Below are 27,266 nucleotides of genomic sequence, written 5' to 3' on the forward strand. Positions count from 1 at the left end.
ACACATGGAGCCAAGGGGCATAGCACAAAATCCTGAGCCCTGTGGGCATTCTCATGGGCCACTCCCCACGTCCACGTCTAGTAATTCTAGTATCTCTGTGTACAGTGGGAGGGGGTACACTATGTATACTGTATAGTATATACAGTATACACTGCCATGTGCCAGCATACTTTAAAGCTTCCACCATCATCCCTGTCCCCCAAAAAAACAAACCAAAAAGCAAGGACCACAGGACTAAACGACTACAGACCTGTTGCCCTGAGATCTGTGGTTATGAAGTCTTTTTAGTGCCTTGTGTTGTCCCACCTAAAATCCATCACAGACCCACTCCTGGACCCCTGCAGTTCGCCCACAGAGCCAACATGTCTGTAGATGATGCAGTAAACATGGCCCTTCACTACATCCTCCAGCACCTGGACTGCCCAGGAACCTACGCCAGGATCCTGTTTGTGGATTCAGCTCTGCTTTCAACACCATCATCTCAGCCATGCTGCAGGACAAGCTCTCTCAGCTGAGCTTGCCTGACTCCACCTGCAGGCGGATCACAGACTTCCTGACGGACAGGAAGCAGCACATGAAGCTGGGAAAACATGTCTCTGACTCCAGGGCCATCAGCACCGGTTCCCCTCAGGGCTATGTTCCTCACCCTCTGCTCTTTTCCCTGTACACCAACAACTGCACCTCCAGTCACCAGTCTGTCAAGCTCCTGAAGTTTGCAGACTACACCACGCTCATTGGGCTCATCTCTGGTGAGGATGAGTCCACCTACAGGTGGGAGATCGACCATCTGGTGACCTGGTGCAGCCAGAACAGTCTGGAGATTTTAGAAAGAGCGCAGCCCCAGCGTATCATCCTATCACCCCATCATCTTGGATGACTATGCAGTCACCACTGTGGACTCCTTCTGCTTCCTGGGCACCATCATCTCCCAGGACCTCAGGCGGGAGCTAAACATCACCTCCCTGGCCTAACCCTAAATAGCCCAGCAGAGGATGTACTTCTTGCAGCAAGGATGGTGGTATCATCTGGTCTGGTAAGCTGCTGCCACCACCAGGGACTAGGGCAGGCTGTAGCGTATCATTCTGTCTGCAGAGAAAGGGGTTGGTTGTCACCTTCCATCTCTTCAGGACCTGTACGACTCCAGGACTCTGAGGCATGCAGGAAAGATTGTGGCTGACCCCTCCCACCCTACACACGAACTGTTTCAGACACTCCCCTCTGGCAGGAGACTGCGGGTCCATCAGGACCAAAACCTCTCACCACAGAAACAGCTTCTTTCTGATTGCAGTGGGCTTCCTCAACAAGGCCCAGGTCGCCACACTGACTGTCATGCTCTCCTCCCCAAACACACACACACACATGCACACACACTCCTGACCCCACACTTTACAACAACGCTCAACTGTCTTATACTTTTTGATGTCCTTACTTTTTATATATTTATATTTATGTTCATGTGTACCGTAAGCACCAATTTATACCTTATACCAAGGCAAATTCCTCCTACGTAAAAATGTACCTGCCAATAATTCTGATTCTGATATAGAGACTTTCTTGTTGTAAAAATTACTGTTGCTGCTGTAGAAATACATTTATTTATTAGATTTTTTATGTAGCTATCCTGATAATGAGTAAAATAAATAAGATGTGTTTATACAAAATATGTGAATAAAAAAAAAAGATGTAGGATTCTGGATGGACTGACACATTTGGTACATCCCAGAGAATTTTCAATACTTTGTTGCCAGTGCCAGAAATTGTTGTTTTGTGTGTGTGCGTGTGAACAGCTTTATATATAGATGGATTCGAGGTCCTGCAACTCCTGGCTAGTTTGGGAAACCGCATTTCTAAACTTTCTTTTATTTATTTATTGTTAAACTCTCTTTTATTTTGGCATTCAGCCGGATGTTGTGGGTGACGTCATTGTGTGCGCGTGTCTACCCTCTTCCCACACACGTGAAGTCAGAGAAGACTACTTGGGTGAAGCTATGTCGAAAGCTAGTACGTATTTTGCTCGGCATGGACTGAATGTGTTCACTCTCTAAATAACTGTAGATGACGTTAATGGTTTCTGTCGTTTCTTACATTTTACAGAACAAAAACGAGCCAAACGTCTCGGTTTCCTCGGAAAATGTAAGGTAGGCGCTACTCGGCCTGCTGCCTGTGGGTCCTCGCGTTAATGCTGGAGCTACGAGCACCTCGGCTGTCATTTGCTTTTCTGTGTCTGTCCCTTCTTTTTTACTGTCTAAGGCTATGGTCTGTCCAAGTTAAAACAGTGTTGCGTTCCCAACTCTGTGTTTCTAACAGTTAACTTAGTTCATCCTTTACTTTCAAAAAAATATCATAGTCTGATGTCAGGGCAACCCAAATCCTTGAAGGTAACGTAAGCAGGAATACACTGATGTATCGTCCAGCTCCATGTTAAGGGATATTGTGATGGATGCTTACACAGTGTCAGTGGCACAGACTGGTGCATTGGCCAGGCCCCTCTACGGACAAAGCATTTGTCGGGGCCTCGGTGTGTTTATGGACTTTTATTCTTGCATTCTTGAGAATTGTATGCAAGTACAGTACATCACGAAATGAGCTCTTAACGAGAAACATCTATCCAGCTTCACTCAAGTAAAGTTTTCCCCTCAGCGAGTCCTTGAGTACAATAAATAAATAGTGTAACATTACATACAAGTAGTGTTGCCAACTTTGTCACTATGAAATAAGGGACAAAAGGTAGCCTGCTGCAGCAGTGCGGGAATGGTTTTGTGTGAATATACAGTGTATTGTTTAAAGCAATTTGTTATAATGATAGCTAATCTTTTAATTGAATATTTGGTAGCTTTAATAATAGTTATTTACAGCAGGTACATTTAACACAGCCCTTTAATTAAACCACTACCTGTTATCTTTACTATTTGTCTAATACTTAACACTTGTGACTCTTGCACTGTAGGTTTAGAAAAGGTTATCCCCTTCATGTACATATGACAAACTAAAAAGAACATATTTACTTAATGTGTTTGATTTCCAGTTAATGCTTTTTCAGTCAGTTAATCAGAACTTGATGAATACCATTTGCAGTTTCATCACTATCTTCATAATAGTCAAGTAACTTGCACCGCACTCATCAGAAAAATCTGTGTTACGACAGACTGTGATTCTTACTGCAGAATCATTAATAGCTGCAAGCATGTAGGCCTGGGGATGACTGTAAAAGTATCAGGTATGTTTGTCTTATTATTATAATGATGATGATAATTATTATTATAATAATAGCTGCGGCTGTGTTTATGACCTGACCTTTTATTTTCTCCATGAGAGTGTAGAATTTAGAAAGTCGCGTGGCACTGTGGAGAGCCCCCAGCTGCAGTAGTGCATGGATTATGCATAATATTCATCCAGCCAGAGGGAACGATCACGAACCGTTCACAGCGCATTGGTCCTAATAGTGACACAACCTGTACTGGAGAAGGAGTGGGGCGGTGGAGTGTACAGGGCGAGGGACAGGAGATTGCGGAGCGACTGGCCCGCTGCGGACAGTCGGTGATTGTTTTCTCTGCTCTGCATGATACATGATGATAGATAAATATAGGGATCTTAGGGATCTGTCAATAAAGCATGCTGTCAATATTTTAGAGCCCCCCCCCCCCCCCCCCCCCCAAAGAAATATCACAAATCATGCTTTTAGCGGAGCTGATGTCTTATGAAGAGGAGCTGCCCCTGGCTCCCCCGTAGTTCGCACCCTGAGCGTAGTAGTGAAAAAACAGAACAAGAGAGGTCACGTATAGGACACCTCAATTAGGCCTTATATAAGGGACATCCCGGCTAATACGGAACTGTTGGCAACCCTACAGACAAGCCTCGTGGCTTTCAGGACCATGTATCTGTGATTTAAACAATAATAGATCACTGATGCAGTACAATCTCTCTTTACTGTAGGACCATTTTTTTGCCATTGTACAACTGTACAATTAAGATCAGATAATGTCAAATATATACTGAGTATATGGAAACGATATCACATGCTAAAGCACACACACTTAGCAGAGAAGGTCCGGTACAGATCTGTTGCACTACAGAATTGGTGATTAGAATTTGTATTGTTTAATCAGTTAAATGTGTAAGTTTCCTTTTTTAATTTCACAAATGTGGTGATACATTGAGTGTTTTAAAACATTTTTTTTTTACAATATGTTTGGCGTGTTTTCTTGTCTGTAGACTGCAGATGGAGGAAAGGGTGGTGCTTCAGGGCGGACAAAGAATTCACAGCAATCATCCGGGCAGCATGTTAAAGACCACAGAAACCCAGAAGAAATCAGGAAAAAGAGGGTGAACATTTGAAAGTCTTCCCCACACTCATATTTAAGGCTACAGTGCTGATATTTTGTTTGAGGTCAAACAGTCTCTCAAAACACATCTTTCATTTTAGCTTCAGGAACTCCAGGAAAAGCAGAAAACCTCTAGAGAACGAGAGCTGATGAAGAGGAGGAATTTGAAAAGCTTTCAGGATGACATCCTGCAGCGACAGAGAGAGTTTGAGCAGAGGGTAAATGTCAGCCTATTTTGTGGCAGTTAATATCACTGCATAGTATTAAAGTTGCTGTTGTAGTGATGTCTGTTTCCTTCTCTGTTTACAGGAGACAGAGATGCTGAGTTTGGAGAAGCATGTTAATTTTGAAAATGAGAATTCAAGAAAGGCATATTACAGAGAATTTAAAAAGGTATATACCTGCTCCATACATGCCACAGACTGGCCCATATCTGATGATTACAATTTTAGAGGCCTATACATAGATGTGTCACTCTGCAATTTTAGAACCCATTTAAAACACATGAATGTTGGAGAATAGTTATTTAATGACGCCGCTACCACAAATAAGGTAATTGCCTTTTAGTAAATGCATTTACTCTCACATGGTGGATTAAATATCTCAGTCTTCAGTAAAAACATGGTACAATCTACTTTCTATATCTTGCCTTCACCTATATTAGAAACATAATAGAACATGTGTTTCTCCTATACTGTATGATTGGGCTTTTATTTCAAAAAGACCTTAGTTTCCTGTTAACATTGTAACATGAACACTGTGTTTTAAAAACATGTTTTTTTTTTTTTTTTTTAAAGGTAGTGGAGGCCTCAGATGTGATTTTGGAGGTTTTGGATGCACGTGACCCTCTTGGCTGCAGATGTCCCCAGGTGGAGCAGGCTGTCATTCAAAGTGGAACGAACAAGAAAATAGTTTTAGTGCTGAATAAAATTGGTAAGTTGGATAAATACAACTTTAAAAAGTACAGTACTGAGCAAAATGTTTTAGGCAGGTGTGGAAAAATGCTTTCAAAAATATGTTGACATGTCCAAAGTGAATGAACAGAAGAAAAATGTAAACCAAATCAACATTTGTTGTTACCGCTCTTTGCCATCAGTTATTCTAGGATCTGTGGAGGCCATACCATCACCCACAGGACTCTCTCGCTCATTGTCATGCCACAGAATACATTTAGGCCCAAGCAGATACCTCCCTGACGCTATTGCATGGTGAATACATGGCACCAAACTTGCAAGGAACCACCACCATTTTTAACTGTTGCCTGCAGTTATTCATTCTTGTACTGTTCTCCAGCTCTTCAATGAACAAACTGCATGCTACAGCCAAATATAAAGTGTTTCACTCATCAGCCCAGAGCACCTGCTGCCAGTTTTCTGCACCCCAGTTCCTGTGTTTTATGCATAGTTGAGTCACTTGGCTTTGTTTCCAAGTCGGACAGTGTTTCCCATTAATTAACGAGACCATGGCGGCCGGCCACAGTCTAATTTGTTCCGCCATAGTTTCAAAATGAACAGAATTATTATTATTATTTTTTATTTTATTTTATTTTTTTACACATTTCCTAATAACATTACAGACCTAACATTGTTTTGTTGGCGCTTCTGTAAGCTCGCATGCTCACACACTTTGGCACCCGACTCGACAGTCTCTTAAAATCCTGTGGGAAACACTGTCGGAGGTATGGCTGTTAACCCCAAGTCTTCCATGAAGGTGACTTCTGAGCAGACTTCTCCGGACTGTAGATAGGTGTACCTTTGGGTTCACTGCTGGACATCTTCCGATTGCAAAGAGAAGTAAGCGTGATGTGTCCTCCTTCAAAAGAGCATTTACAGCACATCTGGAAACATTGGTCTGTCTGGGAGATACCTCGCTGATGTAGTAATACTACCTTGTGTCTTGTTTTTGCGGTGCTCAGTCAGGTATATGACTTTTGACAGTAAACTGTCCTCAGCAGCCTCACCTTGTTAGCCGAGTTTGACCCAGTTGTATTCCTCCTACACAACTGTTTCAGTTAATGAGTGTGGTTCAACCTATAGGTTATACAAATCATACCAAACAAGTGATCAAGAGCACCTGTTTGGTATAATTGTTTAATCGTACACCTGACGATATGCCTACAAAATCCCTGACTTTGTGCTAGTGTACCTGAACTGATGCTGTTTTGAAGGCAACTAAAAGTAATTTAATTTAGATTTACTCAGTTTACATTTTGTTAATTTATAAATATAATCTATTAACATGTTTGTTTTTGCACTCTTACTTTACAGCATTTTTTTTCCACATCTGCCTTAAACCTTTCCACAGTACTGTGTATCTTTTGGGAACTGTCGTTATTCGTTATAGAAAGTAGGCACAACCATATTCAGTAATATCAATTACTGTGATTACAGATTTGGTGTCAAAGGAAATTGTGGAAAAGTGGATTAAATATCTTCGTAATGAGTTCCCTACTGTGGCTTTCAAAGCATCTACTCAGCAACAGACTAAGAACTTGGTATGAAGTAAAATCTTCTAAAATGCTAATTGAGATTAAAATAATTAAAGCTATAGAATAACATCATTTCACATAAACACTAAACAGTTTTCTCCTCTGTCTCATGCCATGGACAGAAACGCAGTAATGTACCAGTGACGCAAGCCACCACAGAGCTTCTTAGCACTAGTGCTTGTGTCGGTGCAGATTGTTTGATGAAGCTACTCGGCAACTACTGCCGCAACCTAGACATAAAGACGGCCATCACTGTAGGTGTTGTAGGTAAGCAAACATCACATCAGTAATGGTTCTCTCTATGTATAATGCACAGTTGTCCAAAGTTAAATCATGTTGTCACTCCTGTAGGTTTTCCTAACGTGGGGAAGAGTAGTTTGATCAACAGTTTGAAACGGGCACGAGCGTGTAGTGTTGGAGCCACTCCTGGTGTCACCAAGTAAGTATATAGGAAGTTGCTGATCCTGTGAAATCCTGCTTGTTTTTATTAGTCTTGCTGATGGTGTTGATGAATTTCAGGTGCCTTCAGAGGTTCATTTGGATAAACACATTAAGCTACTAGATTGCCCAGGCATTGTCATGGCAACCTCAACGACTGATGCAGCAATGATACTTCGTAACTGTGTGAAAATCGAACAGCTTGTGGATCCCTTTCCACCTGTTGAAGCCATCCTTCGACGCTGCAACAAGGCGCAGGTATGTCATGTCATTCTTACAATCTTTTTGCATGTTGCTTGATTGTGTCACGCTGCCATTCCAGTAATTTTGCTGGATGTGCAGATCATGGAGCACTACGGAGTTCAAGACTTTCACACAGCTCTGGAGTTCTTGGCATTGCTTGCTCGACGTCAAGGCAAACTAAGAAAAGGAGGACTGCCTGACACTGACAAAGCTGCTAAGAGTGTGTTAATGGACTGGACAGGGTGGGTAAAAATGATGATTTTGGAAGTTTTACAAATGACAATCAGCCAGTGTTTTTAACACTGTTAATTTCTGCATGTTATGTTCTTTAGGGGAAGGATCAGCTACTTCACGCACCCTCCAGAGACCCACACTCTGCCCACGCACGTCAGCGCTGAGATTGTTACGGAGATGGGTAAAGCTTTTGACTGGGATGAGCTGGAAAAAGGAAATCAGGAGGTTCTTGCAGGTAAAATAAAGGGTCATTCCACCCAAATCACAAAAAAAGTTGTATCTTGAAACAGTGTCCTAGTTATTCAGCATAATCCACAGACCTAGGATAGTTAAATGTTGTTGAAGTACATTCAGTAGACACTTTTTTGGTGGGGATAGGAAGGCTGGGGCTCCTAAGATTTCCTTGTTTTTTTTCAGATTATACTCAAAGTCATTGCTCAAGAGTTAGATTTTCTGTTTGCTGTGTTTCAGGGTCATCTTGTCCCGATATCCAAATGGGATTCTGCATGGAAACCACTGGAATGACACAAGGTGGCCTGGGTGAACCAACTTCTGACCTGGAAATGGTAGGGGGGTCTTTGGAAGAGCCAGAATTTAAAGATGAAACTGAATCTATGGAGGATGACCAGGACCCAGAGGTGTGAAACAGTGCAATCCTTACAACTAAGTGTTTACTGAATGACAGTAAGTTACTTTATATCTGTAAAATGTGGTTCTTAAATTAACTTTGTGTCCTAGTTTGGACCGATGACAGTGGAGATAAAATCTCAGAAATCAAAGACCGACTCCCCTGCAAATGATGCTGCATCCAGGGCTCCAGGTTTAAAGGATATCTTTAACATAGATCCTCTACAGCAGGGCCAGGCACTCCTGGCTGCCAGGAAGAACAGGAAAAAGCAACAGAAAAGAGCTGGTTTGTATAAATATCAGTCTCAGTCAAATATTGTTTTAAATATTGTTATTATCATTTTATCTGAGTTGTGTTCATGCTATGATTTCATAAGAATGTATTTTTTCCTAATCTAGGGAAAAGTAAAATAACATTAACGTCATGTTAGTTTTGTCAAACAGGCCTCATTTTACTCAGTTTTGATTGAAGCAAAAGTTAAAAAAGAAAGTGTTCAAGATAGGCTTCATCAGTTCATAGTGGGGATATTATACGCCAGTGTTAAAGTGGCTAAGTGGGCCTGATATGTGGCCTTATGCAACAGAAACGTCTATTCCGCGTAAAAGGTTCTATTCTTACATAATGTTTATTTTGTATACCATATGCAGCTGATGGTTAAAACATGTGCATCAGTAATATAATGTTATCACACAGGGAGGCTTCTTTTGGGAGTAATGTTTCCACCTGACACAGATTATTTATACTTGTTAAAGCACTTTGTAACTTGTTTTTAAAAAGTGCTCTACAAATAAGGATTATTATTATATTATATTTAATCATGCAAAAGAATTGAAACATGTCTTTTTTCTTTTTTTTTTTCCCAAATGCAGACAAAATTGCCACCAAACTCTCAGACACCTTGACATCTGCCATGGACTTCTCATTTTCAGATATTTGAGTAAATGTATTGAAATAAAATATTTAAAGAATAGATGACGTGCTTTGTCTTTATTAGATGTTGCTACAGTATTCTGATCCAAATGCAAAACTTAAGCTTCTTATGACCCTTGTAAAAATGATTCAGTCTTTTATGGTTTTATGGTTGTTTTCATAAGGTAGAGTATATTCCTGCCCAGCCACTGTTTTTTACAACCATTGGACAAGTTTTGCTTTTAATACAAATTATTGTTTTGTATAGTTTGCACCGCAGGGCCCTTTGAACTTATGTAGGAGCTATGTGTAAATTGCACTTTAACTAGAGAGCAAATAAGGACTTAATGTCAGGTTAAACTGCAACACGAAGGCCGATTCGAAAGTTCAGGAAGCTCCTAGCTGTCAACAAGTTCCGGGTAACCTGCGTCTGATGACCTCAGCCCGTCGGCCCAACGTAAACAACGCTGTTTAGGACCGTGGCTAGCCACTGTTGAGGAACTTGTATTCACCGACTCTAAAATGGCCAAGAAAACGGAGGACTTCGGGCGTAAATGGCTGTGATTACGTTAAACAAATCTACTGCCAAAGTACGGTTTTATCTTAACTTATTTTAGAGTAATCAAGCTAGGTAGCATTAGCTTTGTGGGCAAGTAACGGATATTAGCTAGCTAGCTAAACTGCAACTTCCTATTTTTACTTCGCTGTGCCTGTGTGTTATGGTACTGCTGAAACACTAATGTTTTCAACAGAAATAGCTAACGTTAACCTCTTCCCAGCTGGCGGATGACATGTCTCTGAAAAGCCAATGTCACGCGTCTACTGTGTACACGATAGCTTTGTTTGTGGATCCACACCACAGCGCGGTAATGTGGGCCCTCAGCAGCACCGAGCTGTCAAGTGAACTCACGTTTCAAGATTAGCGTAGTCCAAAAATAGAGATTACGATAAGAGCTAAAAGTAAGGTAACCAGTCGATGCTATCTAAATGGCTCAGAAAACTACCCAGAAATTAACAGAACATGAAGTAACGTTAAGTCACCCTTTTTTGTACACTGTTGGTGTGGCTGTCACAAGAAACAACGACCGCTGTCAACTTATTTCCCCACCTCTCACCCAGAGGATGAAGCAGTACTGCCCGCCACCTGTGCCCCCTGTAGACATGTACTCAACATGGAACCACGTGTTTTGCTAACGCGAAGTCACTGTGTGCGAAGTCAGAAATCTGAGTGTACTCGGACACTTTAAGAAATGCACGATTGTGTAAGAAGTAAGTTGCTCGTAGCCTGGTTAAAGGTAGTGTCCTAAGTCTACACTGCTGAGGATGTAGAAGACGGTTCAAGGTATTGAAGATCGATGCGGACTTAAGGTTGAGCTGGCTTTTATGTAAGTCACGGAAGAGGTCTTGATAATACCACACCATATGTCAGAGGAAGGCTTTGGAATAGAAAGAGGCAAAACTGCATTAGATAATGGAACCAGCTGTTCGAGTCTTAGTAACATTTAAAAAAAAAAAACCTATAATAATGGCAATAGTAATCAGACTAAATATAATTAACTGTGTTGGTCGAGCAGGAACATGGGGTCAGTAGGTGGTTTTCAAACATAAATCCAAACCCCACAGCTTTGGAAGCGGAAAGCAATAAGAGGAGAGGGACGAGACCGAACAAAAGTACAGGAGAGGGAAGAAGTAGAGCTAGTAAAATGCATTAATGGGATAAGAATGCATACATATGGAAAGGAGGGGAGAGGAGCTCGGTGCATCATGGGAAGTCTCACAGCAGTCTAGGCCTATAGCAGCATAACTAAGGGATGGTTCAGGACTCACCTGAGCCAGCCCTAACTATAAGCTTTATCAAAGAGGAAAGTCTTAAGCCTACTCTTAAATGTGGAGATGGTGTCTGCCTCCTGAACCCAAACTGGGACCTGGTTCCACAGGAGAGGAGCTTGATAGCTAAAAGCTCTAGCTCTCATTCTACATTTGGACAAGTTGATCTCTCTTTCGGGTTTGTGTCAGTACACATGCCGCAGTATTCAGGATTAACTGGAGAGTCTTAAGGGACTTATTCAGACTAGTCTTTCTGCATCATTTTGAGAGCGGATGTGCCTGATTTTTGCAATGTCACGTAGGTGAAAAAGGCACTCCTTGAGCAAGATTCCTTAATTGCAGGCAGCACATTACCTGTTACATCATTTGGGCTGCCTTGTTGAGCGCTGAGAACATTATATTTCACAATATTTAAGCTCTATTTAATTTTCCAAATGCAACAGAATTAGTCCACCATATTGTTCGGTTTGTAATGCTTGAATACGTGTATTGTTACACTACTATCTGATTGATCTGACATAGTGACACTTTTGTTTAAAGGAGAAGGCAGCATTCAGGACGGCCGGATGAGCTATCTCTTCCACATTGTCGGTGATAACACACAAACGGAGACGTGTCGCCCACAGTCTTGAGCAGTTTGATAGCCAGGTTTCTAGAGGATCAGTAGAGCAGGTGGTGCGGAAAACCATTTTAAAATGCAGGATGTTGAGCCGTTGATCTTGGTCACACTGTCAGAAGTCTCAAATTCAGAATACCTTCCAGGCAAAATAATTGAGCTTACAAAGAATGTTCCCATAGCTCCTCAATTTATGCAGAAAACAATTAAATATAGTAAATGTAAGCCTGAAAGAGCTTTGTGGCTTGCTTTATAATAATCACTCACCTAATATGGCAACTGTAAATTCTTACACTGCACGACATTATCTTTCTCCGTCCATTCAGGTGTTGGTATCTAATGGTCCCCTGTTCTGTGTTTGTTTTCCAGCTCCATCCCTAGATCTGGATCCCTCTCTCCAGCCATGTCGTCACGTGTGTTGCTGCGGCAGCAGCTGATGCGAGAACAAGCCCAGGAGCAGGAGAGACGTGAGGCCCAGCAGCAGGCCTCTGCCTCTCAGCTCCGGACCTCTGACCCCACTCCAGCCATCTCTGTCACTTTGCCCCCAAATGCAGCCCGTCCCCCTCCAGCACAGGTGCCGGTGGAGGTGCTGAAAGTAAGAGTGTCCTGTTTTTATAATCGTATTTCTGTTCTTCAGTTCTTTTATTTAGTGAAGTCTGATTATGTCAGAATGTTAGCAATTAACAACCCTTTAAATGACCAGGTACAGACCCACTTGGAGAACCCCACCAAGTACCACATCCAGCAGGCACAGAGGCAACAGGTGAAGCAGTACCTCTCCACCACTCTGGGCAACATGGCTGTTACTCAGACCCTGGGTGCGTCCCCTGTGCAGCAGTCCAGTTCTGCCCCAGAAGTTGCTGCTACTGCCAGCAGTGCCCCTAACAGTCCTATGGCTCTGCTTAACATCGGATCCAACAAGGAGGAAGTATGGGAAATTCCTACTTTCCTGCCAGTGGTTTAAGTCCTTGTGTGTGGGTTTGGTTTGCTGGCACAGCACATTACACAATCCAGTCAGTAGTTGCCTTCCTGCAAAGTTACATCACATTTTTGGAGAAGTTAAATGTCTAACCTTCTGCTCACTCTGAGCTTAATTACTTTTTGTTTACTCTGCAATGATGTGCCCGAAGGTCCCACTGTGATGATGCATGCCTTTTGTCATCGTACCCTTGTCGGCCTGTTGTCACAATAAGATGTGAAATACTGCACTTCCAGTTTAACCAAGCCAGCACACTCTGTTTAAAATCAGGCCTCTTTAAAACTGTAACATAGGTTAAAATGTTTAGTGTTGGCATTCAGCCTTCACAGAGTTTTAAATTACAAAGCACACTATTCAAATACATACATGATTACTTTCACACTTTATCCCTGAGTGCTTTACTGACTTTCTCTCATCTGCTTCATCTAGATTGACGATGTTATCGATGACATCATTAGTCTTGAATCCAGTTTTAATGACGACATCATTACGTTGATTGACTCAGGTCTTCAGTTGCCTAGCACGGTATGAACATTGTATTTATTTAACCGTGAATACTTCCTTTTAAAAGTTTCCCCTAAAGTTCACAGGTTCTTCTCTAAATGTACAGTCACATAGTAGATTTAAGGCAGGTCTAACCCAATGACTTTTATACTCTTTTCTGAGAATATCTTTTATGTGTGGAATTCTGAAGTCGTAGGAGTAAATATACACTTTTGGCACTGAGTTACCATTCGTCACAAAAGTGCTGCCTGGGCGGGGCAAAGCTATTAGAGGATACAAGACCAGGAGAAGAGAGACAAAGTGCATTAAAATGTGCATAGCAGCTGGCAGGTTAACAAGTAATTTGTCTGATAGAAAGAGCTTTACCAAGTTTGGTGGAAAAACAAAAAAATGAGGATTATGGTGATGCTGTTGGAGGAAAAGAAAAAGAAGCACAGTGAGGTAAATGCTTTGTGTGATTTTTGACTTAGCACCAGGTGTTGTTATTCAGCTTTAATGTGCAAGAATTTCATATAAATGGTTGGATTTTGTGCTTTAGCTGTTGTTGTTATTGTACTGCTAAGTTGTAATTTGAAATATATAATTGTAATAACTGCACTGTGCAACATGTAGCAGCATTTATGTGATGCCACAGAAACCAGCTTTGATTCGATATTGAGCATGAGGAACCAGTCGCTCTTAACTTACAAGTAGGAATGGGGAAGGCCTCCTTTTTTACATATTTGCTTCTCGGTTTGTGGCAATTTGAGCATTTATGACAACATGTTCTATTCCCGTAGCTCCCAGGAAATCTGTTGGATGTATACCATAGCCCTGGAATGGCAGCGCCTACTCTCACTGTCAGCAACTCCTGCCCTGCTGATCTTCCAAAAATTAAAAGGGAAATTACTGGTAGAGCAACTTACTTTGATAAACAATCTTGACTTTTGGAGAACTTTTAATTATTTTGATAATGTTTCATTGTATGAAACACTGATGAATTTGTCTTTCAGATACAGATGCCAAAGCACTAATGAAAGAAAGGCAGAAGAAAGACAACCATAACCTCAGTAAGTCGAGATTTATTTCAACCATTTTGTGCTCATGCACCTTGAATCGCATTGAATTCAAAATCCCAACATCTTAACTGCAAGGTTTTGCTCTTCTGCCTTTTGTTTCATCTCATGTCCATGCATATAAAATAATCTCTGCCCGGTCGTTCTTGCTTCTCTACAGTTGAGAGGAGGCGGAGATTCAACATCAATGACCGTATAAAGGAGCTGGGTACTCTGATACCCAAGTCAAGTGACCCGTAAGTTGTGTCGGATTTTTCAGGAACATCATTTTTGTTTGCAGAATCACTAAATAAACACAAAGTTGTATTTGTACAGTAGAACTTAGTCGTTGCAACTGTTGTGTAGTAGAAAATGTAACCTTGTTTTTTCTGTTGTTGTGTTTCCTTCTCTCACTGCATCTACTATATATATTTACTGATATCACAATGATGACAGTGAGATGCGTTGGAATAAAGGCACCATTCTGAAAGCTTCTGTAGACTACATCCGGAAATTACAGAAGGAGCAGCACAGAGCCAAGGATGTCGAGATACGTCAGAAAAAGCTGGAGCAAGCAAACCACAGCCTAATGTTACGCATCCAGGTCAGTATTTGTTGGTCAGCTGTGTTATCTAATGCTTAAAATACAACAGCTATGTATAGTTCGACTTGTTGTGGTAGTTAAGTTTGGCTACATACCATAAATGCACATCGTGGACTGCTGAAGGTGGGTCCCCAAATTGCTTGTTCCTCGTGCCCGACCAGCAAATGCAAGCATGCACATGCACTCCACGGGCAAAGGTGATACACAGTTCTGCAGAGATAAGCAGATGTGTGGGAATCTGTTTTGTGTTGTAAAAACCTGTTTAACTAAGATATTGCTGCTAAAGTTAGCATGCAGTAAGCCTGCCTCCATGCACACGTTGCATGTTTTGATCCTTAAATATCTATAAGTTACTTAAATTTACCTCACAATCTGCCACGTCTTATTGAATGAAAGAGGTTGTCATGCTGTCATGTACATTTGGTCACAGTTATGCACCATAAAATAGCGATGTACCAGTAAAGTAGAAAGAAGAAAAAGAAGAAGATCTCTAACCTATGAAAACAGTTTGTTCATTCTTTCAAATGTAGAAAAAAAAGAAATAAACAAAACCACATTTGTTTACAAGAATGTCCACTAAGTGAGATTTGAGTTAGTAACAGGGCTTTGTGGCTGACAATCAGCCACAAAGAAGGAGATATTTCAGTACAAGAAATGTGCATTCAGGTGACAAAGCTAAGATTGACTATGTTAAAGCAATGTTTATTGTAGGGAAACTTCTTTTCACATGCAAAGTGCGTAAACAGCTCCTGAGTGTTCCAGGACATGGCGTCTGTATGTATAAATGTGCTGCTGTTCTTTGCAGGAGCTGGAAATGCAGGCACGGCTCCACGGCCTCCCCGCATCCACCAGCATTTCATCTGGTCTGATCTCAGATCCCTCCCTGCTCCAGCAGCAGCCTGTCCCACAGAGCGGCCAGGCTCTGCCTCCCTGTGCAGGAGGAGCCTCCTCCCAGAATCTGCTCAGTCTGAGCGCGGTAGCCATTGGACAGCCTCTGCCAGCCTCCTTCCTGTCCCCGCCCTCCTCGGACTCTCCCGCGGGAGTCACCATCAGCAGCCCCCTGGACCTGGGCAGCCTGAGCTTTGCCGAGCTAGACGACACCTCCGCATCAGCACTCTACCCTGACGTGGGCTTAGGAGACATTCTCATGGACGACGGGTGCACCCTGTCTCCAGAGAGGGTGGCTGAGCCGCTGTTTTCTCCTTTGTCACCAGGTGCCTCTAAAACCAGCAGTCGCAGGAGCAGCTTTGATATGGACGAGGACTTGTGATGAGCTCTGTGTGGCGGTCAGAGACTGTCTGCAGGGACAAGAATGTCAGGAAGTGCAGTCTGTCCTTTAATGAGTCTATTGATAGGACTGTAGAACGTAGAAAAGCAAAAATAGCTAACATGAAGATCAAAACTAACATAAATCAGGAGAAAGTAAGTTCTTGAATTTGTTTGCCATAAAGACCTAATTATTATTGTTTCCTGTTTGGAGCTGGAGTCAGAAGATTATGCCTGGGTTTATAAATGCAATCTTATTAAATGGAATATGGTATAATAGAGGCATGGACTTAGCATTAAGAAATAATACATTCTTACATAGTTTTTAAGGTTTAAGAGGGATATACAGTTTGTCTGAATTTATCATGTGCCCGTTTATAGGGAAGAAAGCTGTGAGGTTTATTTTTCACAACATTGGCATAACAAACTGAACAAGAGATGCCAACAGCCAGTATATTTAGTTTTTTGTGTGTTTTCTCAACTGACTGGAATCAGGGTTCATTAATAGCAGCCGCATGCTCCTCCGTGTTGGGTTTTGTTTCACCAGCAGCTACAGAAGGGATCTATGTAAAGTGAATTGGCACATTGTGAAATATTTACTGCATATTGTATATAAGAATATTTTATTTTGAGCAATTTTATTGCACCTTATTTTTGGCAGTCTATGCATTTTCTGAGAGCTTTTGTCTGTTTTTATTACTACTACACACAGTGGACAGCTAATGCCCAGGTTGCATGTATTTGTAATAAAATTTAAGCAGTGGAAAATCACTTGCTGCTGCAGCTAGTTAGCCAAAGCAGGACTTCTTCCAGAGTAGCTACAAAGTACAAATCAGTGTTGTATTTTTTAATATATTCACTCAGTCAATGGAAACGTGAGACAGAATAAGAAATGCAGAACAATTTTATCCTTTTTACAACAGTAACCGTTCATTACATATTGTTTTTTTTTTTTTATACCTGAATGATAGTTTGATAAGTAGTCTCTCTTGACTATAATCTTTGTTGTGAGTGATTGTTTGTCTCCATTAACCTCGGTGGTCACTGAGTGATTTTACCAGTTAGCATGTTCTACCAAGATTATGGCTTTTGTTTTTTGTTTTTTGACGATCAAAAGCGATATATCTAATAATGTGTTATTGCTCATTATAGTATGAATTCTGGGGGCTCTGGCCTTCTTTTAAACCAACCACTAGCCTCACCTCTGTAATAATAAGGTATAACTGTTTGTTGTGTGAAACCTGCAATGCAATTATTATTCTAGAAGACAGCCACAAGCTTAAGAAAGGCGTTTCATTTGTCAAATGCCTAACACGATATTATGTACAGTTAATGAAAAAAGTACTTGCATAAGTGTAGTTTTTTTTTTTTTTAACACTGACGCACAGTATTTGTTTTCCTCACAACCTCCATGTTATTGATATACTTAACTATTCTTTGAGCTGTTGTAACAAAAAAACAGAATTAGTTAAAGCAGCCAAAAATGTCTGTACTTTTTGGTGGTTACAGTGATTTTATGGTGTCCTCTCCTGTTCAAACTTTGTTTTTCAGCTCTGCTCCACAGCTCCGTGCTTCTTAGTCCCATAAGTACCCACGGTCAGCTTTCTCTGCTCATACACAAAATTAGACATGTCTTACCCTGACTTATATTTGAGTGCTAACATTGACTGTTAACCATAAACTGGTAGCATTAGTGTCTTGTCCCTGCAAGTTGGCTTGGAAGATTTTAACAAATAAATGATTTCCATTGGTTCACGTCTGGGTGTGGTTATTTGCTGGCAGCAAGCGTTAGTGGTAAAGCATTTGAGAGATTTCCATAGCGAGGTCCAGACACTCTGTAGCCTGAAGGCAGATGTCGCAGACGGGACAGTCGCACAGGAAGCAGCGAACACCCAGACACCCGCAGAGGTCACAGTGGTGGGTGACGTCCAGGAGAGACTGCAGGGTGGCGGGCTCGCAGCCGCACAGGGAGGAGCACAGCGACCAAACGCACTCATTACACCCTCTCACCGTGGCCAAGAAGCAGTCCAGTGGATGGCAGAAGAGGCAGGCCAAAAGGATTGCAGCACAAAGGTCTCAGGGAAGGAAAGGAAGTGAGCAAGAAAAGAGGGAAGCTTCAATTCAAGGAAAACGCTTTGAAGAAAGAGGAGATCAAGAAGGAAGGAGTACACCATCGGTTTGTGTTCTTACCGTCACCATCCGGCTCAGTGTGGGCCGTAGAGGTTTTGAGGCTTTCTTGGTTTTTGATCGATGTGAAGGACTGACTCAGTTCATAGACTGTGCATGCCTCCATGGTGGGTGGCTGCACGGCACATAGAGGCTGTGGCTGGTCTTTGTCCACAGAGCATGGGTTACAGATGGATACTGCTCTGGTCACTCCACCTTCTGGGTTATTATGCAAGTTGGTTTCAATAGAGGCTTCTGCACCAGATGTAAAAAAACAAAATAGTAAACTGCGAATCTTCACAAAAACTGCCTTCAATGGAACCAGACATTAATATAGAATTCATAGGTTAAGGTACCTGTTGTTTTATTTGGGAAGACATTCACAGAGATGTCAGTTGAAGATAATTCAGGCTCCTCTGTGGAGAGCTGCTCTGAAAAACTAGTGACTTCAGTCAAAGATCCTGTAAGACAGGAGGAGAGGAAAGTCCAGCTTTTCTGAACAACCGCAGTTCATTATCTACAATAACCCTCTGCACACATACCTGTTTGACCTGTGATGGAGCTGTCAGGTAAAATAGCCAACTTTGAAGCACTGGCTAGTGAGTCATGGGACTTTGCTTTGTCGTCATTTCCATCCATCTTTTCATTCATATCTGTAGAATTCAGTTTGGCATCCATATACTTAAATATATGATCTACTTCAGTCTTTTAGCTATAAGGGAGGACAAGAGAAACTAAAATTGTGAACCTGGACCTGTTCACCTCAGAGAAAAATTCTAAAATTTAATTTCCCTGAGCATAATATAAATTCAGAATAAGATCACTTGTAATGCTTTCATTTTTACATCTTTTCTCTTCCTAAACTGAAATTGTTTACTTATGTCGAATTAAACCTCATCTGTCTCTGTACGTACCACAGATCCAGAGTCACATCTGTAGCTGAGGTTTCGTAGCTGTTAGTGATGAGTGGACATCTTGGAAATAGCAGAGAAGTTAATCTATTATTAATCACCTCTTTGGAAACATTTATAATGGAGATGAAAGGCGGCACATGGATATCCTGACAGCTATATGAGAATGTAGGATCTTTATTTTACTTTTCATTAATAATTCATATTTTGAAGTAATACTTACCTTATGTGATTTTTTCGTATGTGCAGAAAAAACAGGAAAACACATATAGTTCAGTTTTGTGAAGTATTTCAGACACATTTTTAACTATTTGTTTAACAAATAACTGTTATGTATACCGTAATTGGTTGAGGATAGGCCTATACAAGGGATGTAAAATACGGTATAATGCAGCATTGTGTCAAATTGTATGAGTCAAATCAAATTGATTTACATTCAATACATTTCATTTCAGTTCGTCTGATGAATGGGATCAATAGCCACAGCCATTGAATCCTGAACACATTTTACGTGATCCATTACTGCAATGTACAGGAGTCCACAAAGCCAACTGTCCTTATTTCTCTCTGTACAATGTAAGAAACATATTGTATGTACTTACTTTTCGTGACGCGATGCAGCATGCAGACTTAATCACAGATGCATCCTTCAATGACTTGTCAGCTTTCAGCAGTAGAGGTGTAACTGCATCTCACAGGCTCTCTCTCTCTCTCTCTCTCTCTCTCTCTCTCTCTCTCTCTCTCCCTCCCTCCCTGTCTCAGTCTCTGTCTCAGTCTCTGTCTCAGTGTGTTTCTGTGAGTGTGTACCATGGTGTGTACAGGCAGGAACAAGAACAAGAATGGTTGTATAAATATTGCTTATTTTGACAGGCGTTCTACATCTAGTAGGCAATAGTATCTAATATAAGCGAGTATTTGCATGTTTAAAAGTAAAGCTATATTATAATATATATATATTCTACATATTGCTCTACAGGGGACAATATGACATGAGTCCTCTAAATGATTTGTCGGTGTATTTTCTGATTTTAAGAAACGCAATTTCTAAGAAATACAACAGGTGGCAATAGTGCAGCATTGGATGTTAACGTGCCACCACAGAACAAGACTTTCTTACGGATAGTACCGAGTTTAGCCGATTGTGAGCGATGTTACGTCCGTGTAAACCGTAACATAGCGTTAGCTGTCGAGCTAATAAGCTCAGTGTTTCGCGGTGTATCTTTTAGCTATATTTGCAGAACAACCGAAGACTGTACAGATCTGACATAATGGTATGTAAATCTTGTATATCTTTGGAATTGATTTGGCGAAGTTAGCCTTAATTTGGCCGACTAATAGGTTACACGACCACAGGAGCATGTTGTGATCCAACTTAAGTTATATCGTTTAAATCCGGTTTAAATATAAGTCATGTTAGTGCAGAATAGTATAACGTTAAATGTAACGTTGTATTTGTTTTGATAACATTGTGTTGTGTGGTACAGCAAAGTAAGCTAGCTGGAAAACGTTAACTGTAAGCTAAATGTTAGTTTAGCTCATGCTAACTGACTGCTATGCGAGCTAACTTAACGTTAGACACATAAGTGAACTTTCTGCATGTTTGTGTTCAAACAAAGCAGCTGTTAACATTACTGGGAGTTTGCATTTTACTGTGGCTGCTGGTTAGCTGGCCACCTTGTTATATTTTGAACATTAGCTGCATTTCAAAACTTCAACTTATCTTTCATCACAAGCTAATGATGATATAGCTAGCGAACATTAAATAACAGGGACCGTAACTGCATCATGGGAAATCGTGGTTTAATTGAACGACGTTAGCTAAAATCTAACTTCTGCTTTAAGCTTAGTTTCTAATGTTGCCCACGTATTGGTCCTTATACTGTTAAAAATGTAGGAGCGGGAGTGGAATTGGTTGTGAAAGCAAAGAATGGTCGGTTTTTATGTAGTGCATTGGGGACAGTGTACTGAGTAAACACAGCTGAACTCGTTGTTGGGGGAATTCCATGCAGTGATCAAGGTAGGAACAATTCCCAGATACTGGGCAGCAGACTTACAGCAGAGATACTCTGCAAACTAAAATGCCTAGTGGCTAGCTTCCAAGCACAGCAGGTACTTTAGAAACACACATGAAGCCTGCAGCTCTCCTTGAAAATAATGTCCTGCAGTGCAGCTGAGCATTTATAATAAGTAACGATATATTTCCATCAGCCATAATGTGGTTTGTGATTGTATTGTACTTTTCAGGACAGCGAAATGTCTGACATTGACCCTATACCTGGGCCTGAGACCAGCAGTATGGAGGGGGAGAACGCACCACTGTACTGTATCTGCCGGAAACCAGACATCAACTGCTTCATGATGTAATTTCTCAACACCAATGCTGTTTGTTTTAATTACTCCATTACTTGATATGGATGCAACAATGCTCAAACATTAATTCCTTAATTTGCTTCTCCCGCTGACAGTGGCTGCGATAACTGTAATGAGTGGTTCCATGGCCACTGCATTAACATCACCGAGAAGAAGGCGAAGGCAATCCGAGAATGGTACTGCATGAGATGCAGAGGTGATGAGAAAAACCTTCTTTTAGCAGAGCATTTAAGAGTGCCATTGAATATTTAAATATAACACAAATCAGCAAAAAAAACAAGACATTGTTGTGTTATTCTCCCTGTCACCAGATAAAAACCCTACACTGGAAATAAAGTATAGATCAAAGAAAAGCCGCGAGAAGGAAGCGGAGGCTGACAGAGAAACACAGTACAGCACCCCAAGTACTCCAGACTATAAGAGTGAAAGGCGGCGTGGATCTAAAGTAAGTTAGGCTTCTGACCTAAATACTTAGGTTTGACTGCAATATCTGAAGTATTAGGTGAATATGTAGCGTGCAAAACAATGCACATTTCTTCGGCTGCAAAGGCTCTCATTGTCCATTGTCTGATTTTCCTGAGGTAAAGCGGTCCGTCCGAATGTGTGGGGAATGTGAGCCCTGCAGAAGGACTGAGGACTGTGCTCAGTGTGACTTCTGCAAGGACATGAAGAAGTTTGGAGGTCCCAACAAAATCAGACAGAAGTGCAGGTTTAGGCAATGCGAGGTTCGAGCCAGGGTAAGTCGCTTTATTGTTGTTTTTGTTTTCAAAAAGATTATACCACTGAAGTGTAGAAGAATATCTAACATTTCTGCCCTGGTCATTTTGTATATTTTACATTTTCACCTTTGTTTGACTGATTGTATATTTAAAGATCTTGAAAGTTGTACCTTTTTAACTTGTCAATTCATTTAAACTTCTTTTACTGAAATGTTACTCTGTAATAATAACAATTCATATAGTATCTTGGTACCAGTTCAAAAACACAAAGTCGTTTTTAATGTGACACTTAAAGATCCATCTTTTTATGATGTTGAAGCGACTAGCACTCCCTGATCGCTGATGTATTTGTGCAGTCCCTTGTGGCTACTCTGGAAATGTGCCGCTTGTTGTTTTGTACAGAAAATGCTCCGCGTGAAGGATGAGGAAATGTCTTTGCAAGAAAGGAGGGACAACTACCACAGACGGAGACGGTACTCCGACGACTACGACAGTGAGGCGGATCTCTACCAGCAATACAAGGCAGCGGGACTTGACAGCAACATGGTAGCAGAACATTTGACATCATAATGTCGCAAAAAAACCCCAATAATTTTAGATGCACTCAATCTGCAGCTAAAACATCTGATCAGAAACTGTATGTTGAGCCATTTGTTTTGCTCTCCTCTCACCCAGGTGTGGGCTAGTGACGACGACGATGAGCCACCTTTTAGTCCTGTCATGCGTAAGAAAGCTGTGAAGGTGAAGCACGTCAAGAGACGAGAAAAGAAGTTTGACAAGAAAGTAAGACTTGTTTCCTCATAGAAATTATTTATTTATTTATTTATTTATTTATTTATTGAGGCTGCCAGGTGTCAACATGGTAAATGGTAGTAACACTCACATGGTAACATCCTGTCTATTACCCCGTCTTTTTAAACCATACAGAAGGAGTCACGACGGCACAAACAGAAGCAGAAGCACAAAGACAGAACTAGATACAGTGAGAAGGGCGACCTCCGGGATAACGGAGGGCAGCGTCAGTGTCTGGGGCCAAGCTGTGTGGAGGCAGCTAGATCCAACTCCAAGTACTGCTCTGAGGACTGTGGCATGAAGTTAGCTGCCAAGTAAGATCTCTTCCTTTCACCATTCATGCATTGGTGTACTTCTATTAGCGTAGTTACTGTATTCCAGACGCCTGATTAGAACAAACAAAACCAACATCTCAAGTGAATTTAAATAGCGTAGATGTTTTCATTTATTTGCTCGTTTTAGTTTTTTCTCGACAGACCTCTGTTCAATAGAGAGCCTAAGTCCCTCCCCTTCTGGTGGACCACCATAGGACCTTACTTCAGAAAAAATATGTACGGTAGTCAGTGGCAAGAGACGACTAATTTTTTGATCCTGTTTGAATTGTGCTCTGAATTACACACATGATAATGGTCAGTTTAAAATATACATTTCAAGGTAAAGAAAGCCGCAGTTTGATGTACAACTGTCGAAGTAAAAGACTGTGAAAATACATAATTACAAAATTACAAAGTTGTGAATGTGACATCTTAACTTTTTCTCTCAATGACTGAAGCTAACGTCAAAGAACTGACATAAGATGATGTGATACAATTAAGGCTGAGCAATAAAACAATAATAATGGCAATATCATTTTCTTCAATAACAAATGTTCAATATATCGTCAACAAATGTTTGAATTAATTTGGACCACAAACGAATTAGCACTTAAGTTTTGTATTAAGATATTTATTTTGTTGAGGAAAAGGGGCTGAAAAAAACATTTACTAATCGTATTTTTTGAAAAAAGATTTTTATCATAATGGTTTTGAATGTTCTACCTCAGACTTGTGAAGTGACCCACAGTTTGGCATCAAGTGTTTGTCACATTCTGACCATAAAGAAAAGTTTAATCACACAGTTAATCATCTGGTTTCTTTAATTTTCACTCAGGAGCAAAAATCAGCCTTTAAACTTCAAAGAAATAATGATTTGACATTTATCGTGATAATCATCGATGTCGAATGGTATGACATTTTTTCTTTTTATCATGAAAACATTTTTGGCCAAATCGCCCAGCCCTAGATACAGTGCCCGAAAGTTGTTGGATTAAACACATCTGGTGAGAGAGATTTCTGCGTGGAACATAGCTAAGTTATCTAGCTAGCAGCAACCAAGCAATGAACGTTAGCTAGCATTACCACATTAACATGTTGGTAATGTATATTCGAGTGACGCAGCCGCTGTCAGCTCCTGTATTGTGTGACCCCCCATCACCGATCAGTCACGTTGTGTGAACGTCACAACGACATCAAGACTCCCGTCACAAGACGGCAAGTCGGCCGACGCTGAAAGTCGTGTAGTCTGCGCAAGCCTTAACTTTACTGATTTACGACCAACTGCAACTTTCTTGACGGACAAAAGTATCTTTTAAAATTGACAGACATCATATATGTAATTCAGGACACAGTTCAAACAGGATCAAAAAATAAGTGTCTCGCCATTGACTACCGTACATATATTTTTCCGAAATAAGGTCCCATAGTAAAGGTCATGGTCAAAAACTGCTTTCTTATGGCTGTTTGTATTCAAATGATAGTGCTATTGCTCCACCTAGTGGTAAAATAATTACATGCTGGTTAAAATGGTGCAGTTTTTTGATTTCTTATATATTGTGTGATTTATTAGTATGATGTATGCTTCTGTTGGGAACTTATGGACATGAACTTATTTTTAAGCTCACAATTTGAAAAGAATAACTATCACTATTTATTTATTCTACTTCTGCCTTTGTCTATCTCCTTGTTGAAGTGTTTTATGGATAGTTTCTCTGAGGCTTTTCCTCTCAGCTTTCTAAATGAGGATCAAAGGGAAATCCTGAGCATGTTGTTCTTTTTTTAGCCTTAAAATGCGTTAATCTGCGTGAATTTTCATCCACAGCCGGATCTATGAGATCCTCCCTCAGCGCATACAGCAGTGGCAGCAGAGTCCATGCATCGCTGAGGAGCATGGTAAGAAGCAGCTGGAGCGCATCCGTCGGGAACAGCAGAACGCCCGGCTCCGCCTTACAGAGATGGAGCGACGCTTCCACGAACTGGAAGGCATCATCGCTAAGGCCAAGCAGCAGGCGGTTCAGCAGGACGAGGAGGTGAGCTGGCAGAAGTCTGCGCGCTTGTTTATTCAGTTGCGCGGCTTGTTCTGTTGTAACGCAATAGATCCCTGTGTGTCAGGGTGAACTTTAATTTTGCTCTGGTCGTTTGCAGGTGAATGAAGGTGATAGCGAGGACACAGACCTGCAGATTTTCTGTGTGTCTTGTAGTCATCCCATCAATCCAAAAGTGGCACTGAGACATATGGAGAGATGTTACGCAAAGGTAATTATTTTTCTTGTTTCTGCTTCTAATCACCAGATTTAAGCATGAACAGAACCTTATGTCTGCAACATTTCTTTCTCCACTGATTATCTTGGCAGTATGAGAGTCAGACCTCCTTTGGTTCTATGTACCCTACAAGAATAGAAGGGTAAGAAAAGCAAACACTCAACGTGTGCAACTATTTCCCCTAGTTCAGTTGCTTCAACAACAATGTTTTTGTCCCACAGAGCAACCAGACTCTTCTGCGATGTGTACAATCCCCAAAGCAAAACATATTGTAAGAGGCTTCAGGTTTTGTGTCCAGAGCATTCCAGAGATCCTAAGGTCAGTGGAAGCCCCTCAGCCACTTATAAAACTCATGTTTCACAAAAAAACTACCTACTCACTATATAAAACTTGAACTATTCATCAAGTAGCGTTTGTGTGGCGATTATTTGTTTTCTTTTGTTCGGTGACTAGGTCCCAGTGGATGAGGTGTGTGGGTGTCCTCTGGTGAAGAATGTGTTTGAGCTGACGGGAGATTACTGCAGGGTCTCTAAAAGGAAATGCAACAAACATTACAACTGGGAAAAGCTCAGGAGAGCAGAGGTGGACTTGGAACGAGTGAGGGTGGTAAGTCAAACTTTGAGACTGTAGTTTGTTTTTAGTGACCAAACTTGTGACATTTCCTGGACCTTCTGCGGAATTACAACTTGGAACGTCAAAAGTCTCACATTTGGTGAAATTTGCATCTGTCCGATCAGATTAGGAAGAGTCTCTGTTGATATCTCCTATCTGAAATTAGATATATTCAAAGGAAATGCATTGTAGTCCTCAACCCACGAGTGAGTGATTTTAAAGATTAAATCTATTCTTCTAACGGGTTTATTTTTTCACCCACAGTGGTACAAGTTGGACGAGCTCTTTGAACAGGAGCGTAACGTCAGGACTGCTATGACCAACAGAGCTGGCCTTCTCGCTCTGATGTTGCACCAAACCATTCAGCACGACCCGCTGACAACCGATCTGCGGTGCAACAAGGATAGGTAGTCGACCTAGTCTGCATCAGTCTGTCGAACACTGTACATAACGTGAGATTTGAGTGTTGAAGATTTAAACTTGTAGAACAATAACATCCATGTGGATGATTTTATAACTAGAATTTTTTTTATCTTTGTATGATACTAAACTATAAAAGGTAAATGGATCCATATTTTTCCTGACTGTGGTAGATGAACTACTGCTGATTGAAAACTGCTGTTTTTGGTATGATGGCTCTAAATAAACACCTCAAACATGCTCCAGGCGATGTATGTGTGTGTGTAAAGTATACTATATATAGTATGTTGTTCTATGTTACTTTCATTTACCCTTTACACAAAGGTCAGTTTGTCTTTTTTTTTTTTACTTTCTCCAACAGATAATAAAACTATTAATGTAAGCCAACTTATATTTAAGAGTGAGTTAATTGTGTTTCATTTGAATAAGCACGGTTTCCTTCAAGTGCACCTCCTAAATGTATGCTTCTCTGACCAAAACCTGTGCTTTAGAGACATACAATATTGTTTACATAAAGAGCCAAACTATGATTTTACATAAAACATTGTTAATTTTAATTGCATATAATGGTTTCTAATCCATGCGCTGCCAAGACAACCCCGGGATTA

At 41.0% G+C, this 27,266-nt stretch overlaps 3 protein-coding genes across 5 annotated transcripts; all 3 read left to right on the forward strand.

Annotated features, from left to right (window-relative positions):
• Positions 1-1,920: 1,920 nt before the first annotated feature.
• On the forward strand, positions 1,921-9,323 carry LOC119885871 (guanine nucleotide-binding protein-like 3-like protein). The gene is given in 15 exon segments (XM_038696183.1): positions 1,921-2,001; positions 2,095-2,138; positions 4,213-4,323; positions 4,424-4,540; positions 4,632-4,715; positions 5,120-5,255; positions 6,713-6,816; positions 6,933-7,077; positions 7,162-7,253; positions 7,330-7,506; positions 7,591-7,733; positions 7,824-7,960; positions 8,197-8,363; positions 8,464-8,638; positions 9,223-9,323. Coding segments are annotated over 15 exon segments (1,713 nt in total). The 5' UTR covers positions 1,921-1,988; the 3' UTR covers positions 9,291-9,323.
• A 371-nt stretch (positions 9,324-9,694) lies between these two features.
• On the forward strand, positions 9,695-17,844 carry tfe3b (transcription factor binding to IGHM enhancer 3b). 2 transcript variants are annotated; one of them, XM_038696181.1, is made up of 9 exons: positions 9,695-9,852; positions 12,075-12,300; positions 12,409-12,633; positions 13,114-13,209; positions 13,968-14,079; positions 14,181-14,237; positions 14,404-14,479; positions 14,679-14,826; positions 15,632-17,844. In XM_038696181.1, exons 2-9 carry the CDS (start codon positions 12,109-12,111, stop codon positions 16,094-16,096), a joined length of 1,371 nt encoding a protein of 456 aa, XP_038552109.1. In that variant the 5' UTR covers positions 9,695-9,852; positions 12,075-12,108; the 3' UTR covers positions 16,097-17,844. The 2 variants fall into 2 exon arrangements, with proteins under 2 accessions (XP_038552109.1, XP_038552110.1); XM_038696182.1 differs by lacking the exon at positions 9,695-9,852 and adding an exon at positions 10,481-10,647.
• A 2,440-nt stretch (positions 17,845-20,284) lies between these two features.
• Positions 20,285-26,899, forward strand: cxxc1b (CXXC finger protein 1b). Of its 2 annotated transcripts, none has more exons than XM_038697385.1 (14): positions 20,285-20,440; positions 21,414-21,529; positions 21,635-21,735; positions 21,851-21,984; positions 22,121-22,276; positions 22,661-22,804; positions 22,934-23,041; positions 23,186-23,364; positions 25,187-25,394; positions 25,510-25,620; positions 25,719-25,768; positions 25,848-25,944; positions 26,080-26,232; positions 26,503-26,899. In XM_038697385.1, the coding sequence occupies exons 1-14, from the start codon at positions 20,438-20,440 to the stop codon at positions 26,647-26,649; spliced, it is 1,707 nt and encodes a 568-aa protein (XP_038553313.1). In that variant the 5' UTR covers positions 20,285-20,437; the 3' UTR covers positions 26,650-26,899. The 2 variants fall into 2 exon arrangements, with proteins under 2 accessions (XP_038553313.1, XP_038553314.1); XM_038697386.1 differs by having other exon boundaries at positions 22,127-22,276.
• The last annotated feature ends 367 nt before the right edge of the window (positions 26,900-27,266 follow it).

This window comes from Micropterus salmoides, unplaced genomic scaffold (assembly GCF_014851395.1).
Source record: "Micropterus salmoides isolate LMB-PRFRI ecotype aquatic unplaced genomic scaffold, ASM1485139v1 Ms_hic_scaffold_4, whole genome shotgun sequence".
In the NCBI taxonomy this organism is placed as follows: domain Eukaryota; kingdom Metazoa; phylum Chordata; class Actinopteri; order Centrarchiformes; family Centrarchidae; genus Micropterus; species Micropterus salmoides.

What these genes read in the sequence shown, in the direction of transcription:
- tfe3b (XM_038696181.1), top strand. Translation starts at nt 12,109, where the DNA reads ATGTCGTCACGTGTGTTGCTGCGGCAGCAGCTGATGCGAGAACAAGCC. An exon ending in TGCCGGTGGAGGTGCTGAAA is followed by an intron (nt 12,301 to 12,408) that starts GTAAGAGTGTCC and finishes TTAAATGACCAG; the next exon opens with GTACAGACCCACTTGGAGAA. An exon ending in TCGGATCCAACAAGGAGGAA is followed by an intron (nt 12,634 to 13,113) that starts GTATGGGAAATT and finishes TGCTTCATCTAG; the next exon opens with ATTGACGATGTTATCGATGA.
- cxxc1b (XM_038697385.1), top strand. An exon ending in AAAGGCGGCGTGGATCTAAA is followed by an intron (nt 21,985 to 22,120) that starts GTAAGTTAGGCT and finishes GATTTTCCTGAG; the next exon opens with GTAAAGCGGTCCGTCCGAAT. An exon ending in TGGAGAGATGTTACGCAAAG is followed by an intron (nt 25,621 to 25,718) that starts GTAATTATTTTT and finishes TTATCTTGGCAG; the next exon opens with TATGAGAGTCAGACCTCCTT.